The sequence below is a fragment of the Mizuhopecten yessoensis genome, unplaced genomic scaffold (assembly GCF_002113885.1).
Source record: "Mizuhopecten yessoensis strain PY_sf001 unplaced genomic scaffold, ASM211388v2 scaffold10847, whole genome shotgun sequence".
NCBI classification, from domain to species: domain Eukaryota; kingdom Metazoa; phylum Mollusca; class Bivalvia; order Pectinida; family Pectinidae; genus Mizuhopecten; species Mizuhopecten yessoensis.
Window position 1 is genome coordinate 1,137,630 of NW_018408751.1, and position 20,260 is coordinate 1,157,889.

General features: G+C 37.3%; 1 protein-coding gene across 4 annotated transcripts in view; it reads right to left on the reverse strand.

Moving 5' to 3' along the window:
- The window catches only part of LOC110462913, a 77,363-nt gene that overhangs the window by 40,999 nt on the left and 16,104 nt on the right, over nt 1-20,260 (reverse strand). For 2 of the 4 annotated variants that reach the window (XM_021517152.1, XM_021517151.1), the window contains exon 1: nt 36-450. The exons of 1 other annotated variant lie outside the window; for it this stretch is intronic. In XM_021517152.1, the coding sequence (XP_021372827.1) occupies nt 36-120 (85 nt within the window). In that variant the 5' untranslated portion in view covers nt 121-450. Of the gene's footprint in view, nt 1-35; nt 451-20,260 lie in introns of those variants that run through there. One more of the 4 variants, XM_021517153.1, reaches the window with a different exon arrangement.

Here is a 20,260-nt window from a genome sequence, read left to right on the forward strand (position 1 = left end):
TTAGCAGTGATTTCAATGCAGCAACATCATTATACCAGATATCCATGGATACTGCGTCCGAAGTTGTTGAAGTTTTTCTGGCGAGCTTGAAAGATGAGAATTCAGAAATTGCTTCTCCATTCATAATATTAATCCTCCACATGGTACAAATCTTTTAAATCCAAAATAATCCAGAATGCTCCAGAACACTTATCAAAGTCCAAAACTGTCGAAATGTGAAAACTGACATCGAAATTTAAAACACCCATGCACGTTCTCCTTGAATGCTACCCAAGTAATAGAGTTTCAGCATAAATGTTGATGAGTCTGGTGCTATTTCCGTGAGTGGGAGATAAGATTGAGAAATTCCACACAAAAAACTTTGGTAGTTCTGCAGGGCGCAATAAATGAGGCACTCTCACTTTCAAAGAGCAGACGGTCGGGGCATGAAAGCTGTTGCATGAAAGCCGTCATGTAAAGTTCAGAGACAGAAAATGGCCAGAGCAACCGACTCACAAATGATATATACTTGTATACAAAAACAAGAAAAAGGGAAGATATAGATGTTTATATACGTAATCATCAGGACGAAATTCAAAGCTTTGAAAGCTTAAGATGGGTAGATGTGAAATAATATCAGTGCCAATGTTTTCACTGATCATGTTGATGAGATTCGGCACATCTAAAAATATACGATGTATACCTTGGCCTCAAAACCGTTGATATCTGTACAAAGTGTCTACATCAGTCTCCATCACACCCCACTGATACAAAAAATACAAATTTCCCTCACGAAGCTAACCAATAGTTCAACAGGAACGGTATACACATGGTTTAACAAGCAAGATGCCAAGCATGCACATAAATTCAGATTTATTTTCCTGTGAAAAGCACTAGTTTTCTGGGGAGTGAGAAGAAAACAAATTACGTGTTTGCATGCACATGACACCTCAACGTTCACATTTTTTTCTCAACATTCACATTTTTCCCCCTTGCATTTCAAACTTCGGTTTAAATATATGCTTGAGGAGAAGGAAAGACGGCCGCCTGGGTTATCTGTATTCTGTGTGCTGTCTGTTTGGTCACGGCTAGCTGTCAAAGTAATGCTACTCAGGCTGATAATTGTAGGAAATGTTAGGAAATTGGAGTGTGGTGGGTTTGTATAAGAATGGGTTTAACAGATAAATGATTTTCTACCTACCTATCTCCATGTACAATGTCCAGAGGTGTCTAGCTATCCCATAACTGTGTGTATGGAATATGATGCTTCAACAGTATTGTTCATTTACAAACAGATGATAACAATGTGTTAGTCCTAAATCTACCTTGATTTTAAATAAAACTTTCTGGAACATTTTGACAACTTCAGAAACCAGAAAAAAAACCCCAGAAAATTCTGTGAAAAAGCAGGTATTTTTTCGTTTTTCTCTCTCGAAAATTAAAAATAAAGCATGGACAACCGAACAGAACAGAGGAAGTGTCCATTACCTGATTAAACATGCAAAGATTCTTCTCATCTTCAAAATCGGCCTGAATATTGCCACTATCTATGCACACCCCATTTTTGCATGAATTGATAGAAAGACATCTCAGAGTAATGTAGCCTGCTTACGTCCTTAATTCTTCATGTCACAGTAATGTACAATAGTATACACCCTTAAGTCTCCATGTCACAGTAAGTACAGTAGCATACACCCTTAAGTCTCCAAGCCACAGTATGGCAGCATGCACCCTTAATTTGCCATGTCACAGTAAGGTAGCATACCCCCTTAAGTCTCAAAGCCACAGTATGGCAGCATACACCCTTAATTTGCCATGTCACAGTAAAGTAGCATACACCCTTAAGTCTCCATGCCACAGTAAGGCAGCATGCACCCTTAATTTGCCATGTCACAGTAAGGCAGCATGCACTCTTAAGTCTCCATGTCATAGTAGGTATCGCATGGGTATCACACACCCTTACTCTACATTTCACAGTAAGGTATTACACACCCTTAAGTCTACATGGATGTCACAGTATGGTATATATAAATCATACACCCTTGAGTCTCCATGTCACAGTAAGGTAGCACAAACCCTTAAGGTAATAGGATTGTGTCGCCATTTCTCAGTAGAATTTCTTCAAATTTTGTAGTTATATTGCTTTAAAGTAAAGAAAATTTTCTGCCACAAAAAAAATATATGTTGTCTGAATTTTAAGGATTTTAAATGGAAATTTATGTAAAAAGGAGTGAATTTTGAAAAAAAAACCTGAAAGACACAATATTTTTACAAAATAATGTCAATAAAAATGATACTGACATATATTAGTATTGCATTAATGTATATCAATTTAATAAATGCTGAAATTGTGTAAAATTAATTCTTTATACACAATATAAAAATTGACATTTTATGATAAAACCATATACACATAGTAATTGTAGGCAAGAGTTATCATTCTTGAAAAACTTCACAGTACTGAAATAGGTAGCCGGTTTCCTGAAGTACAGAAAAATGGACACATGTGACTCATTGATAAAAAAAAACCTGAATTAATACCCGGATTGCTTTGAAATACTTTAATATTGAGAGAACACAATGTTCTGTCAATTATAAACATACAATATTCATCAGTTTAATATTAAACATTAGAATTTGCGGAAATTGTGATACTGTCTCCCTACATTGGATTTTCAACTAGGGATGTACTTCCTGTTTCCGTTTATCAATACACTCCAATGAACTTAAGTCTACATGTCACAGTATGGTATCATACACCCTTAAGTCTCCATGCCACAGTAAGGTATCATACATCCTTAAGTCTCCATGCCATAATAATGGAGCATGCACCCTTAAGTCTAAATGTCATAGTACTATAAGGTATCATACACCCTTAAGTCTCCATGCCACAGTAATGTAGCAAACACCCTTAAGTGTCCATGTCACAGTAAGGTAGCATACACCCTTGAGTGTCCATGTCACTGTAATGTAGCATACACCCTTAAGTCTCCATGCCACATTAATGTAGCATACACCCCTAAGTCTACATGTCACTGTAATGGAGCATACACCCTTAAGTCTACTTGTCACTGTAATGGAGCATACACCCTTAAGTCTCCATGCTAGAGTAAGGTATCATATGTCCTTAACAAAATACTTTCATAAATGTATAACTTTATCAGCAGGTTGTTAGTTGTTAGTATAAAGATTACATAAAGTAAAACTGTATCATGGTAAGTTCCGTTTAATAGTTATGCTTGCCACGCCTGTTCTCTGTGAACCCTCTATAATCAGTCTAGAGTATTCAATTCCCTTAGATCTAATTACTTAGGCAATAATTAAACTTTAATTGAGGACTGACACGTGCCTTAAAGCTAGCTAGGTCCTGTTTGAAATGATAATTATACAATCTAATTAAATTAACACTTTCAAAAAATTCTTCCACTTTTATACACTTTCTACAGAATAAACATAAAACTTGCAACAGAAAAAAAAAAATCTTGAAGTGTGTATAATTACTAGCATTCCGTTTTTCACTCTTAGTGTTATTTTCATCATCAAGAGAAAAATGAAAAAAAAAAATTGTCATATAAATATATAATTATATAGTTACTGAAATCAGTTCCTAACATCGCAGACCTCAAACAACTTTAAAAGCTTTTCATTTTATTACAATCAATTCATCTTTACTGGGCAATTTCTGAACAGTTTGATATAAACACAAAAATAGCTCCTATACATTCCGATAATATAATTTATATTGCAACTTCCTGTAAAAAAAATCCTTTTAAAAATATTCAGCTTTATATCTACAGAAGCCATATCACTAAAACATATGTGTCTCTAGACGAAGTTAGAGTTGACGAATGTTGAAAAAAAAAATATGTTGACCTTTCAGATGAAATATCTCAAATTAAAGTGGTGTTGACTCATTCTGATTCACACACCAACATAATATATCTGTAAGTCACCCACAAACAAGCTGTATCACTCCAGCCAGCCTATGTACATGTATAGTTTTCTACTAAGGAAGCTATTTCTTTCTAAGTGATCAATATATAATCAAACCTATCAAAACCGATACCTTCTTATATGGACACCTGTATAAACCAAACATTTCATTCACATTTCTATGTACCTGGTAAGAAGAACCTGTGTATTATGAATACCTGCATAAAACAGATCTACAATTATTGTACACGCCATGCCATGTAAATTAAAACAGGATCATTTAGAAACCTGCATTAACCAGACCTTTTGTTACATAGCTCTATGTAAAGTAAACCTGTATAATCTGAACACCTGTGTAAAACAGATATTTAACTAGGTCTCACAGTGCAGTTTTATGTTAAGTACAGTGTGATACGTTGGAATTATTCTGGAGATTACAATCTCCTGAGTAACAAGGTTCCACTATAAACAGGTAAAAATGTACGAGGATTTAATGAACCAGCAGAGCAGCGCACATTTACGTAGATTAGAATCTCCTGAGTAACAAGGTTCCACTACAAACAGGTAAAAATGTTCGAGGATTTAATGAACCAGCAGAGCAGCGCACATTTACGAAGATTAGAATCTCCTGAGTAACAAGGTTCCACTATAAACAGGTAAAAATTTACATTTAAAGAACCTGCAGAGCAGTGCACTTGTGAGAAAATTGTCATGAAAATTATCTTGAAAATATTGTCTTTATCAACTACTGTGAAATCTGTGTCAGTACGTGACAAACTAAATTGTGAGAACGGACCAAGACGGAAAGGCTCCTGGGGTTAATCAACTCATATTTGTTATCAAGTATTAATAAAAGAGGTACTTAGTGGGCCACAAGTTTATCGTCATTTAAAATTGCATACCTTGAAATTTTAGTAAGTGTGTGACGTCTAAAACTGATGACCCATGACAAAGTGAAATAAAATTAATGGCAACTCCCAAAATATCACAAACATTAAGGATCCCTGTTCCAAAGTTGGCAAAACATGAGACAACTCCGCTGCAGTTTTACATACAAACAGTATTAACCCTTTCACCCCTATGTAACTTTAGTAGACTCTACCCTGCATTGATCAGGATGAGTCCATAATGGTCTCCAGTGGTGAAAGGGTTGAACCACCCCTTAATTTTATATCAGAAATAACTACAGTTGGACCGGAGTTCTACCAATCTCCGGCTCTTCCGTCTTTGCATATTGCAGAGTTATCTGCTCTTGTGAGCTGGTATTGATTGTTACGTCATTTGTTTGTGAGAATAACATCATCAATTTTTGAGAAAAAGACGTAATTTTCTCAAACAAACCAATGACGTAACAATCAATACCTGCTCACAAGAGAAGATAACTCTGCAATATGCAAAGATGGAAGAGCTCGGTTGGTTGGAGCGTCGTCAGTACATGTGTATCAGGATTCAAGACCCCTGGTCCCAATACTGGTCTGACCCCCTGTATTTTTACACTCAGCACTTCTTTTTTTGTTCGTTTGTTTTTTTGCTTATTTCACCGTTAATATTTTTCATCAATATTTTGTAAGGTATGGTATGATTTTCTTTTCAGAATTCCAGTTGTGCTGGGAAAAATTGTTTCCAATGCAAAGTCATGTTTCTGGTGATGGTACAGGGATCCTTAAAATAAAATTGTACAGTCATACATACAATATACAGTCAAAACTTCTACAGCATTTAGGGTACAGTACAGGGATCCTTAAAATAAAATTGTACAGTCATACATACAATATACAGTCAAAACTTCTACAGCATTTAGGGTACAGTACAGGGATCCTTACAATAAAATTGTACAGCCATACATATAATATACAGTCAAAACTTCTACAGCATTTAGGGTATAACAGTACAGGGATCCTTAAAATAGAAATGTACAGTCATACATATAATATACAGTCAAGACTTCTACAGCATTTAGGGTACAGTACAGGGATCCTTAAAATAAAATTGTACAGCCATACATATGATATACAGTCAAAACTTCTACAGCATTTAGGGTACAGTACAGGGTATATAATGTAAAGGGTATTTATGGTAAAAACCCAGCACAATACCTGCAATCAACTTCTCAGTTTGAGTATTAAGACTGAAAGATTTCACAAGAAAGCGTGGGAACTTGTTTTCAATTGAGACCCCATCAAGTACGTGTGGGATCAATCACAGTTTTCAGCTGGTCTTCAGGTGTGCTCGCTGACATAATACTGAGATATTGTCAACCTTGTAATTACTCTCCTCATCAAACTCAGTCACAGCTTTCAATTTCAACCAAAATAATTTTTCAGATAAAAATATCTTTTTAAGTGTCAGATTAGCAATATTATGTATATAATAGACTTGGGGGCTGGGAATTTGTTGGCCTACATATATAAGGTTCTGTCATACATATATGCACACTCGGTAACCTTTTATTAATTACTTAATACCAGAAAACACAGTGCAGCCTCAGTAATACTGCCAACTTCATTCACGGCAAACCTGCCTGGATTGTAAAGAGCCCGACTCGCAAATATAGGACAACCTCAGATTAGTAGTGAAAAGATTACATGTTTAAAAGGGAAGCATGTCTCACAAAACACTTGCTGTAATACACGACAACCTCAGATCAGTGGGGAATGGGTTGACCTGACAATTTTACCAGTGCTATGACATTATTCTACATTGTGTAAACACACGTGTGAAGACACCTTCACAAATCTGTAACCTATAATAAGAAGCTGGTTGAATGTTTACTTAACCCAAGTCACCCCTGAAATTTCATAATGAACTATTCCAACCTTTGAATTGGAAGAGTTCAAATGGGTCTTCAGGGGTGAATGAGTGAAGTTACTGTAGTCTGACAAAAAATGACTTTATTTTCATGCTGGTGTCATAACCTTTCTACCGACTCTAACAGTGAGGGCATGCAGCTACAACAGGTACACCTTGTGTACCATAAGTAAACATTCAACCAGATTCTTAATATAGGCGACATTTAGCTAACTTACGTAAAAAGGGGACGAACTCCATAAAAATAGCCAGATCAAAATTTTAATCATGGTGCGCAACTTCAGAGTGCGTTAACTGCCTCAGTGAAGTTTCATGAAAATCGGGCGAATACTGCAGGAGGAAATCGTCCCGACAAATAGTGTCTTCTGACACAAAGAAAGACAGAAAGACAGACAGACAGACAGACAGACAGCAAGATTCCAGCATACCCCCCTTTACTTTGTTGCATCATTATGAGGTCATTGAATTGTGACATCAAAATGAGAAGTCTCTATGAAATTTGAAATGATCCTCTTGTAGCCAATTGTTAATACAACTTTCTGGTATAAGGAGTAATAAGAAACTCAATATATTAACATCTCCATAATAAATGTCACCAGAAATTCATGTTTGATTTCATAATGCAATCCAATTATATCATCCCAAGTCAAAATCAGAACTGTCTAGGCTACAGACTGGTGTCAAGAAATCTATAAAACGATTTCATATTCCAGAGACGAATTTAAATTCAAGGCCGAACCGAAGGTATGAAAAGAGATACAGTGAGTGGATGCGTGTAAGGAGAGCCCCAACAAACCGATCAATAGCATGTCCTGTACGTATTACCCATACATGGATTTTTAATTCGCCATAAGTAATGAGTTGTCTGCCACCACACAGCCGTTAATAGGACGTGACAAAGCCACAGGTATTCATATATTACAGGCGTACCTGTAAAACTCAGTCTGGCTCCCTGTGAACCATTGTCTGTAAATTACACCACACTGCATCATAACATCATCACAACCTTATATAGTACCAGATGTAACAATTAATTTTGTAACTTTATCATAATATATTATGAATGAAATATATCTTAATAGTAGGCGTCATGTCATTTGTATAAGTTCTACTTTTAGATACAGTATATATATATTATATATATATAACAGGGCCTGCAAACTTCGTTCCCATCTAAAAATGGCTGGATTACAGGTACTGCTGTGTAGAACAAAAAAAGGCCATTCTGTCCCCTAAAACACTGTCTGAACGGTGGAATGGTAGCTATATATTAATGAGGCTCTGGGAGAAGTGAGGAGAGGGGAGGTAGCTAGTGGGTATAGGGTTAAGGGCAACTATTTGTAACCCCATACCCCTCTTTTCCTCATTTCCTCCTTACCCAAAGGAGCATTGCACTTAAAGATCCCTAACACCTCTAGGTGCCATGCCCCTTTGGGTAAAGGGCATATTAGTGTAAAAAAGTGAAGAGAGGTGTATATGGGTGGGTTTGGGGCGGAAAGACACGGGTTGGGGGTTCCAAATAGTTTTAAAAGTATCCTTTTACTGATATGTTGTTTACGGATGTTTATTTTCAAATTTCATAGTATTAATTCCCGTTAAAAAAAATTGTTACATTGTACTTCAATAGAATATATTACAATCGTGGTTATTCAGGTGACACATGAGACCAGGTGTTTGTGGTAGGTGTTAATATGCTGTGGGAATCGAAGCTAAATATGGCCGACGATTGCGTGTGACCGTTATTACTAGGGTGAACAGTCATGTCAACAGTCTCGTCTCAATCAATACTACACTAATTTATCGTACGTCGATTGTCATAATTCCTTTGGTTGATAACAGACACTGTTGTATGGAGCAGCTAAATACCAGCCAATTGTCACAACAATACGCCTCTCTATAGTCCCAGCAATCTCCGAGATCATCTTTCCGTTTAAGATCGGAACAAAAACCAAAATATTTCTGTTTTGAGATGAATGGTCTATCTATTAGATAGAGTAACAGATATACATAAATGTAGCCAGTAAGTCATGTTGTCTCGCCATGTGTACACTGACTACACTCCGCCATTGTCTAATCGTCCTCCATTGATCCACCAGCGGCTCTAAAACACGGTCCCAAGCCAGCAATATTTAATATATATATTGATATAACACAGGAATGTAAAACCTGATTGAAGTCCCCTGTAATTTTTGCTTCCGTTTGATCTGTGAGAGCATCAACTTGAACAGTCGGTCCACAAACCTTTTAACATTACGCTGTATAAACTTACAGATCAATACTGCCGTAGTAAAAATGGGGGCTCTCAAGTTTTCCTATAGATTCCCTACAGATTTATTGTACAAAGAGTATAAGGGGCCGCAGTAGCCAAGTGGTTATGGCGTCCGACATTCTGCTACCACTAGCCCTCCACCACTGGGTCGCGGGTTCGATGCCTACGTGGGGCAGTCGCCAGGGACTGGCCGTAGGTTGGTGGTTTTTCTCCGGGAACTCCGGCTTTCCTCCACCACAAAAACCTGGCACCTTCTTTAAATGACCTTAGATGTTTATAGGACGTAAAATACAAACAAACCAAACCAAACAAAGAGTAGAAACAAGAGAAAAGATGGAGATTAGATGAGTTAGGGTAGCTACAGTGAGGGTCAGCCTTGAGACCAATCCTGAGTGACCATCTCAACACAAGTTGTATAACTGTCATCGTAATTGTATAATTGCAATTTTATACAAAAACTTTCTTTGTTTCATTTTAGTAATGAATCTTTTTGATCATTAAAATATTCATGTGAACAATACTATTTTCACGGTTGAAAAATTTGATATTTCTGTTGTCGCATTGTACTATTTTGCAGGAATCATTTTAAAAAACATTTTTTGAATTCTTTAATTGAGGTAATGAGCAACACATAAGAAGGAGGCGGATCAAAATTTGCTCCCATTTCTTAAAATTTCTTATTTTGTTTTGTTTAGGACAGAATTAACTTGTACTGCCGAGTAGAAATGCTGCTGTTGGGGCACCATCACATATATAGCTACAAGGACAGCTATCGGAGAGGAAGTTGTCAATGACATCAAAACTCATAATAACCCGATAATTATGAACATCAAACAGTGAACAGTTACACATAGTCCAGCGGCTCCACCCATCATTAGTCCTATAGCTACACCATTAGCGTAAGTACGGTACCAGTTGTTGTCTCAGCCTGCTTGTTATATATCTACTCCTATAGAAATACTCAGTAGCTACTTACCAACATTTGATTAGACTGACATCATAGGTGACCTACGACCCCCCACATGACCTCCATAGTACCATAACTGTTGCCACCCACAACTCCTTATCCTTCAAATTGATGTTTGAACAGGGTTATCCAGCATCCCAAGTGTTTTCCTACCTACAAACCTGCTCACACCACCACTTCTATAAAAGACCATGTTAAACACTCCCCCTTGTAGTGATTTCATTGTGAACTGAACCTGTACTTAGAGACCACCTGTGTTAAGAGACCCACCTATGATAAAGGACCACCTGTGTTACGAGACCACCTGTGATAAAAGACCACCAGTGTTAAGAGACCACATGTGTTAAGAGACCACATGTGTTAAGAAACCACTTGTTCCCAGTTGTAGCGATTTCATTGTGAATAAAACCTCTATTAAAAGACCACCTGTGTTAAGAGACCCACCTATGATAAAGGACCACCTGTGTTAAGAGACCACCTTGATAAGAGACCACCTGTGTTAAGATACCACCTGTGTTAAGAGACCACCTGTCATAAGAGACCATCTGTGATAAGAGAACACCTGTGATAAGAGAACACCTGTCATAAGAGAACACCTGTCATAAGAGAACACCTGTGATAAGAGAACACCTGTCATAAGAGACCACCTGTCATGAGACCACCTGTGATAAGAGACCACCTGTGATAAGAGACCACCTGTCATGAGACCACCTGTCATAAGAGACCACCTGTCATAAGAGACCACCTGTGATAAGAGAACACCTGTGATAAGAGACCACCTGTGATAAGAGACCACCTGTGATAAGAGAACACCTGTGATAAGAGACCACCTGTCATAAGAGACCACCTGTGATAAGAGACCACCTGTGATAAGAGACCACCTGATAAAGAGACCACCTGTCATGAGACCACCTGTGATAAGAGACCACCTGTGATAAGAGACCACCTGTCATGAGACCACCTGTGATAAGAGAACACCTGTGATAAGAGACCACCTGTGATAAGAGACCACCTGTGATAAGAGACCACCTGTGATAAGAGAACACCTGTGATAAGAGACCACCTGTGATAAGAGACCACCTGTGATAAGAGACCACCTGTGATAAGAGACCACCTGTGATAAGAGACCACCTGTGATAAGAGACCACCTGTGATAAGAGACCACCTGTGATAAGAGACCACCTGTGATAAGAGACCACCTGTGATAAGAGACCACCTGTGATAAGAGACCACCTGTGATAAGAGACCACCTGTGATAAGAGACCACCTGTGATAAGAGACCACCTGTGATAAGAGACCACCTGTGATAAGAGACCACCTGTGATAAGAGACCACCTGTGATAAGAGACCACCTGTGATAAGAGACCACCTGAGATAAGAGACCACCCGATAAAGAGACCACCTTGACTTCCTCAAGGTGATATCTTGGCTGTACAATAACAATTTGATGTCATGTAGAACAGCATTAAATTAAAGGATTATTTAATGAAGAAAGGTATTCATTTGTGTATTATAAAATCACATACAAGGGCAATACCTCTTAAAAAAGTGGGTTGAAACAACCTTGTGGTTTCAACTAGGTATGTATATGATAGTTAAGATATTTACAAAGTTTCACTGAAATCTCTTTAAATATGATTTTTTTTTTGGCTAAGGAGTACTGCATACAACTAGTTAAACAAGGGCAATAACTCTCTAAATAGAGGAGGAAACAATATGGAATTCCTACATAAAAAGTATTATGTATATAGAAGGTGTGTTAACAGTGTATACAGTTTTATAAAAATGTCTCATTACTTCAGTAAAAAATAACATAGTGTCTCGAGTAGACTACATGAGCACAGATTGTGTATAAGCCAGGTATTTGCAGGGCATGTCTGTGAACCTGCTCATGCCTGAACATTTCTCCTATTTTATTACACAGAGATGATAATATCAGTTTTAAGGTGAGGAGAAAACTGAATAAAACACTCATTTGATCATATAGCCAGCAGGCCAAAACTCTTTATTGTACATTAACATATAACATAGGTGGCTTTCCTGCTGTGGGAATACACTCTCCAATCTGTCATAACATTATACAGCTACCAAGCAGGCTGTAATAAGTGTAAGACCAGTGGACCTGCTAGGGATGATGAGCCAACGATAAAATGGCTTCAGGACAACAGCTGCATGTATAAACTATAGCAAATGTGATGTATATAGCTAAAGTATCCGTTTATAGCTGAAGTATCCATTTATAGCTGAAGTATCTGTATATAGCTAAAGTATCTATATATAGCTGAAGTATCTGTATATAGCTAAAGTATCTGTATATAGCTAAAGTAGATGTATATAGCTAAAGTAGATGTTATTACCAGTAACTAAAGTATCTGTATAGCTGAAGTATCTGTATAGCTGAAGTATCTGTATATAGCTAAAGTATCTGTATATAGCTGAAGTATCTGTATATAGCTGAAGTATCTGTATATAGCACAGTATTGGCTATGCAGTAACATGTATGATCCGTGTAATAGCTACAGTAATACAATTATTCGCCTGCAAAAATGTAAAACAATTGAGAAACCTAAGTAGGTATCTAATTCAGGCTACTTCTAAAAGAAAGTCTATACTTAATATCTGATCTATCGTGTATGATAATATATTTTCTTTTGTATGTTGACAACATTGCTATGATCTCATCTTGTATTTTACACTATGTTCTCCGCCATCTTACATAAATGGATTGTAATATTTACTTGAATGTACATGTATATATTGTAACTCCTATATGGATTTTTTGCATTTGGAAATAAAGAAATTGAAATTGAAAATCTACATTATTATGTCCACTGTCCATAGTGATGTCTATCTTAGCTATATACAGTGTGCTGCTGGGAGAAGCCAGTCTGTGAAGCAGAAATGACACAGGTACGCCTAATACAGGTACGTCTGACTGTTACAGGTAGGCTTGTTACAGCAACAGACAGCTGATCAGGGGGACCACAAGCTGCCTCAGTAGGCCACTACCTGTATCACCATCACTGCACATCTCAGTGCAGCGTGCCTATAATGTGGGTCAGGAGAATCTGTCAGCTCTGTATAACTGGGTCAGCCCTTCACACACATAAAAAAGTGAAATCAGTTGAATTACTTGGTGTTATATTTATTCTTAATGTCAAGTGTCAAGCTTCAGAGGGACACAGCTCAAGTGATGTGTCCTGACTTATTTAGGTTAGTGTCAAGCTTCAGGAGGATACAACTCAATTAATAATGTGTGTCTTCTTTTTGTTTTGTTCAGGGTTGAATGTCCTGAAAAAATATATGGTCATCAGTAGAAAAGAAAGAGTAGGTGAGGGAAAAAGGAAGATATAGGGGTCTTGATAGATTTAGGAATTAACTGTCAAGCTTTGGAAGGATAAAGCTCAAGCAAATTTGTGTCCCTTACTTTTTTATGTTGGAGTCAAGCTTTTAAGGGACACAACTCAAGTGATGTGCCCCTTACTTATTTAGGTTAGAGTCAAGCTTTAAAGAGATTTGGCTCAACTGATGTGCCCCCCTCACTTATTTAAGTTAGAGTCGAGCTTTGGAGGCATACAGCTGACCATTATTATGATCTACATAATCCCTAACCTAACTGTCTCAAGAACTTGGTATACAGACATTAGGATCTAGTGTAATACAAATGTGTAGCTAAGAAATATTAACTGGGCTGTGATATTCGCTGAGGTGACTTGGGAAAAAAGGGGAGTTGTGTAAAGTTTGTGCTTCGTCTGGTAGGAATTTCCCTTTAGTTCAGCAGTACAGCATCAACCTTGAAAGTCTTGGGTCACTGGTCCGATGCCTACGTAGCGATGGCTTGTATTATTTTCAGTACTTCCTTCCTGTTATAACATGACACACCTGTATTAACAGTATGTAATCTTTTTGATAGCAACACATATTCAATGTTACCACACACACACAGCTTACTACTACATGTACAGAATTTTATTATTTAGCTCTTCTGTAGTAAATGTGACCCCATTGTTTACACTAACTTTATAAACTATATATGGATCAGTTTTGTGTACAACCTATTTTCTTTTAGGAGGCACGGTATAGTCTAGTGGTAGGACGCTGGGCTCATGACCGAAGGGTTGCGGTTTCGAGTCACGGCACGGCACTGTGTTGTATCTTTGAGCAAGATACTTTACTCAGCTTGTTCCAGTCTACTCAGCTGAAAATGAGTACGCAGCTGGTCAGTGCTATATTTGTTGAATGGTAGCTGTGAGTGCCGAAATGGCAGCACCAGTTGTATGCTCCCCAGGGAGTTGAGAAAGATATTGGCTGGTTGCAAAGGCCCTATAATCACTGATAATAATTTGTGAACTACTTTGAGATGACCTTTGAACTAGGTTGTGATAAAGCGGTATATAAGAACCTCGCATTACTATTATTTATTATTCAGGTTCATGGAAAATCCACAATATATCCCATGTTTTCTTTTGACATGATAAGTTTCCCCATATCTGTGACCTGGTGTATACATAGATAGATAATACTGTGTGTAAATGTCACATTTATCAGGTGAATGAGGATTTAAGATTCAGGTTACTTAATTGTTTGTCCACCTGTAATTAATAACACAGGTAAGATATAGACGTTGTGTACTGGTATACGGAAGATTTTTTTGATGTCCTGAAATTCTTATGTGTCATAACAGACAGCCAACATCTAGTTTCTGTTACCTGCATATCAATGTTTTTGTCCAGGTACAACCTAACATACCTGTAATTAGTTACCTGTACAGGTAAAACACTGACCCAGAGCATGCTTTACCAGTTTATCTTTATTTTATCATGCAAATATGATAAATGGGTCAGTTCCACATACACTGTAGTGTGTGTGGCTAACATTTCAGAGTTACCTGGTCAGTTTGTTGTAATCTCCTGTACCAGGTAAATCTAAATGTGACCATGTCCATTCTTACCTGTAATTAGTTTACAGGTGAGAAAATTAGCCACTGGAGCTGAGAAAGTAAAATAGACAATTTGGAGTATCAGATACCTTTGATGTTACCAAGCACTTCAAGGCATTTGTGACCCTAATACAATCAATGTTATTATCTCTCCCCAAAAACCTGGAGAACGTTTCTGTCAGTAGGCCCTTACCTCAATACATAGATATCTCCTGGTGGGCAAGCAACACATAACATAATCTATGACTCACTGTGGGGGGATGAACTAACTGTAAGACAATGAAATAGCATTTGTAGGCATTTCTATTGAACTCCAATAGATATGGGTGGGCTTATTACCGGGCATGGGCTTATTGCTGGATTAATACAGTAAGCACGGGGGCCATCACCAACACTCCAGTCACCAGACTATTAAATACAATGTCAGAACCTGCTCTACAAAACACAGCCAAGTAATCAATTTGTTTGTGACCAAAATCTGCTCTATAAAACACAGGCAGGTAATAATAATGATTCGTGACCAGAACATGCTTTTGAAATAAACAGTCCTGACCTGAGCCTGCTCAAGAAAACACATCCAGGTAATAAGTCTGGGTGACAGATGAGCACCTGGAGCAACAGGTAAAATTTGCCAGGTAAGGAGAGGCTGGTGTCCTCGCGTCACCCAGGACTGAATAAATTCATGTTTTCTACAGAAAACCTGAGTGAAAACACACACCAAGAGGTGACCTGCAGTAATTATATACAGACCGTTAGCATTGTGTACAGAACAAACAGGAAAGTCTCACATCCATGATAGTCTTGTACCAATATTAGTGTATCAAAATAGTTTGACATTGATCAATATTATCCATTGCTTATTTAATTATCAATTCAAATGACTATACATGTACCCTGCAAAACAACTTTTTCTATTTTGCATTTCTGATAGGAGCTAATATGTACCGACTTAAGACTTTAAAAGTGTTAAAACTTATAATCATAATCAGGTGATCAATAAGAACTAATACAAAAATATCAATTTTTTAAAAATTTCAGCTTCTCAGAGTGATAAGATATTGCAGGTATATATATTATTGAAAAAATTATACAGCATCGTTTCTGTTCGGAAATCTGTAGATTTTACTGCTTGTTTTTGGTACCAGCTGTTGAACAAATTTTTTGAATTATGTTCATGGATTCCATCATAAATTGATTGAGAACATAAATTTTGTAATTACCTAGGGCTTTACCCTTTCACCCCTATGTAACCTGGATGAATCTATTACGGTCTACAGTGGTGAAAGGGCTAAGTCGTACATCAGGCGACAGCTTAATCAGGCATGTGTGAACAAATTTCTGAAACCAACACAATGATCCTAGTTCTTGTCCTTTCCTATATATATAACAGTTGTGTGTTCAATTCAAAAACAGATTTAGAAAATGAATTTTCAACTATCAAAAGCCTATAACTAGCTGCTTACCAAATGGGTATTAATTATGTTATTATCGGTACTTATATAAGTATTACCTTTAATTAAGAAAATATCAGGACATTGCTGAGATTGATAAATATCACATTAATTAAAATAAGACAACTTCGTACCATAAAAATTAATTGTACATATTTTGGATCATTTGAAACATGTTGCTAATTTTGTAAATGAATAAAAAAAACTGGAAAAACATTTCGGGGAATTCGAAGCATGCAGCTGATCCAGGTGTGTCAATACAGAATCAAGTCTACGTACAAAGTTATTTTTCATTACAAATCCTTTAAAAAAAAAAAAATCGGCTGATCTGCATTAATAAGATAGATGTGATATATTAACACAAACGACTCGTCACAGCACATGCTTCTTCGTGACTTTTCCAGGTGCTGTTCACGTGACAATGAAGAGCCTGTTAACCTTCATAAGGAACACCAATCACCGCCTGTAACTGGCGTTCGCTCAACTGGGATCGGTTCAGGGTATGGGTGGACTTTGTCACTGTAGATGCAGATTGTCCGACAGAATCGGAGAACCGGATGACGGAAATAACGGGGCTATAATAGAAATTTGGACAGTTTCGAATGACAGATTTGGATTGTGTGATAATTATGGACGAGTGGCCATGTTGAATAACTCAGTGCTCTACCGGTCTGTGGTTTTAATGAGACAATTACCGGGAAGGGACGGGGTTGACACGCACTATGTCTCCATCCGTAAATGCCTGTCGCCTTTTAATATTGCCCGACCTATTATTCAACTGTCAGACAGTTTCTGTTTTCAGTCCAGATCATGTGTACATCTGAAAAAATGCTTTCAATAAATCTTTTCATAAGTTTAACTTCACTTTGAATATTTTAATTTATTGGGTATTACAGCACCTTGCATTACCAATGACGAGGGAGATATCCTTGATATTCGATTGTCATTAAACAATCTGTAGAATCTTGCTTGTTGTTGCTACCAGATTAAAATCTGTCTATTTGTACTGTATCTGAGATACAGAAAGTGGCTTAGCAGTTTTTGAAAAGAAGTTGAAAATGTAAAATGTTGACGCACAACGGAAGGCTCAATCGCGGCATGATGACAGACGAAGACGTATTGTAACAGGTCACCATAACCAATGGTCAGGTGACCTTACAAATGGGGTTGATTGATTTATTCAGGCTTATCCCTTTTTGTATTAGTTCTTATTGATAACCTGATTATGATTATAAGTTTTGACACTTTTAAAGTTTTAAGTCGGTACATATTAGCTCGTATCAGAAATGCTAAATAGAAAAAGTTGTTTTGCAAGGTACATGTATAGTCATTTGAGCTGGGTTTAATTTAAAGATTATATAAAATGACCAAGTCAAAAAATATAAACAATAAATTCCATCATAAGTAAGGCTACAAGACTTACAGATTATAGTCATATCTGATTTAGAATGACAAGGATCTCTCTGTATAGCTCCAGTAGAACCTACCCTGTACCAGGTACTTCAAATCTATAAGACCAGGGGACCGGAGTCGTGAAAGGTCTGTTGTATCCCAAACAGCAAATGTTTACTTCGTCTCATCTATATAATGACATATACAAACCCTGTCTAGACTGACCACTACCAGGACCCTGTCTAGACTGACCACTACAAGGATCCTGTCCAGACTAACCACTGCAAGGACCCTGTCTAGACTGACCACTACCAGGACCCTATCTAGACTGACCACTACCAGGACCCTATCTATACTGACCACCACCAGGACCCTGTCTACACTGACCACTGCAAGGGCCCTGTTCAGACTGACCACAACCATGATCCTGTCAAGGCTGACCACTAGCAGGACCCTATATTATCATAGACTGCAATCAGAACAATGGAAAATGCAGAATGAAAGAAATAAAAAAATAGCGCAGATAATGTTTCATGTTAATTCAAAAATTATGTTTTTATCTTGTAAAACTGGGGTTTGTAAAGTAAAAATCCCAGGAAATAAAAAGAAGAAATTAGGAGAAATGGAGGCTGATCATTTCCCATTGGAAATACAATGAGCCACGTCACACCTGCCATTACAGTGGTAAAGTATACATATTTAATACACCTGTACATGAGGGAATTCATGTAACAGCTTATCAGGGCCTTCATCTGTAATATGGACAGATCCCACAATTTTTATGACACCATATTGACACCACATGTACACAGGACAATTACGAGCAACGATTCATAAATCATGCAATACACACTTTACACTAGCCACAGGTAAGCCACCGATTCATAAATCAGACTACCCACTGACCACAGGCTGACCAAACAGTGATTGATGGCCACACCGGGGTCATCAAACAGATAATCCCAGTATCTCCTACACAGGTATGTGATCAGAGAACATGACCTCTGGTGACCCCAGGTGAGTACAGGTAAGTATAGTATACAGGTAGTAAACAGATACTACACATCTCTACCAAACCCTGGTTTTCCACTCAGTACATGTACATGAGCTAGCTCATCATGGCCTTCAATGAAGAGTCAGGTTATCAGATCTTCCAAGAAGTAACGGCCTGCTAAATTAATCAATAAAAATCGTGACCATCTATTGCATAACACAGTACATTTGCACTATCTCTGGTGGGAATTTTGGATTTGGAGGTTTTATAGATTTTGTAGACAGTGTACCCCCTGATATAGACCAGCCCTTGGTAAAATTGGGGCACAACCAACTGTTTTTTTTGGTAAAAGACCCTGCACTTGGCGGTTTTCGGAAATACTGAATTTTATAGTCCTGAGTGACTCTCCAAAAAAATCCACTTATACAGCAAATTTCTGTGTTTTTGTGCCAAATATAGGAGTTTCTTTGTGTGATCATGACTAGGCTTTCTGTATTTCATATAAATAGAAACATTTTTGTAGACAAATTTGCCCGCTAATCACAATTATTGTCAACTTCATGACACAGGAAGCGAAATCATAATTGGTGATATTTTCATAAAACTGAAAACTGAAAGGGAAATATGTATGGCTAGGAATTCAAAATGGTCAGCCATAGATATACACATATATACATTCCTATGTACTCATAAGCTTAAAATAAATTATTAAATGCTACTTAATGTATCGGTAAGCCGTGTAAGGTTGATAACACTGGTTTGAACACAACATAATTAATGTACACATATCTAATACATGTAAGCCAAAAAGCATTTAAAGCTGACCTGAAATTGGAGCACTGATGTAGCAGTAGATTTGATCACATGACTACTGTGTAGGCACTTCAACACATCAAAGTATGGAATTGATTTCAAAGGGTCCTAGTGTATTATATATGACAAAATGACTGATTTCTGATCTTTTGAAAATGTTATGTTTGATAGTTTAAGTACAGATTCAGAAATAATACTTGTATCATGAATTTGTGACGCAAGGACAATATTGTACCTAAAGGAATGAATATGACATACCCATAGCTAAGTTAGAATTATTTTGATAGAACTGAAGGTGTCTGGATTATCTACTGGGAACGAAGGTGGTTGGATTATCTACTCGGAATGAAGGTGGCTGGATTATCTACTGGGAACGAAGGTGACTGGATAATCTACTGGAAATGAAGGTGACAGGATTATCTACTGGAAATGAAGGTGGCTGGATTATCTACTGGGAACGAAGGTGGCTGGATTATCTACTCGGAATGAAGGTGGCTGGATTATCTACTGGAAATGAAGGTGGCTGGATTATCTAATCGGAATGAAGGTGGCTGGATTTTCTACAGAGAATAAAGGAGGCTTATATCTCCACAGTACTCATTTCCTTATCACGCTTCATAACACTTATTTGCTTGAAAGTGATTTCTGGAAACGAAAAATACTTAGTTTCTGTCACAATACATTATCACAAGAAAGTAGTTTAATCTGTGATCTA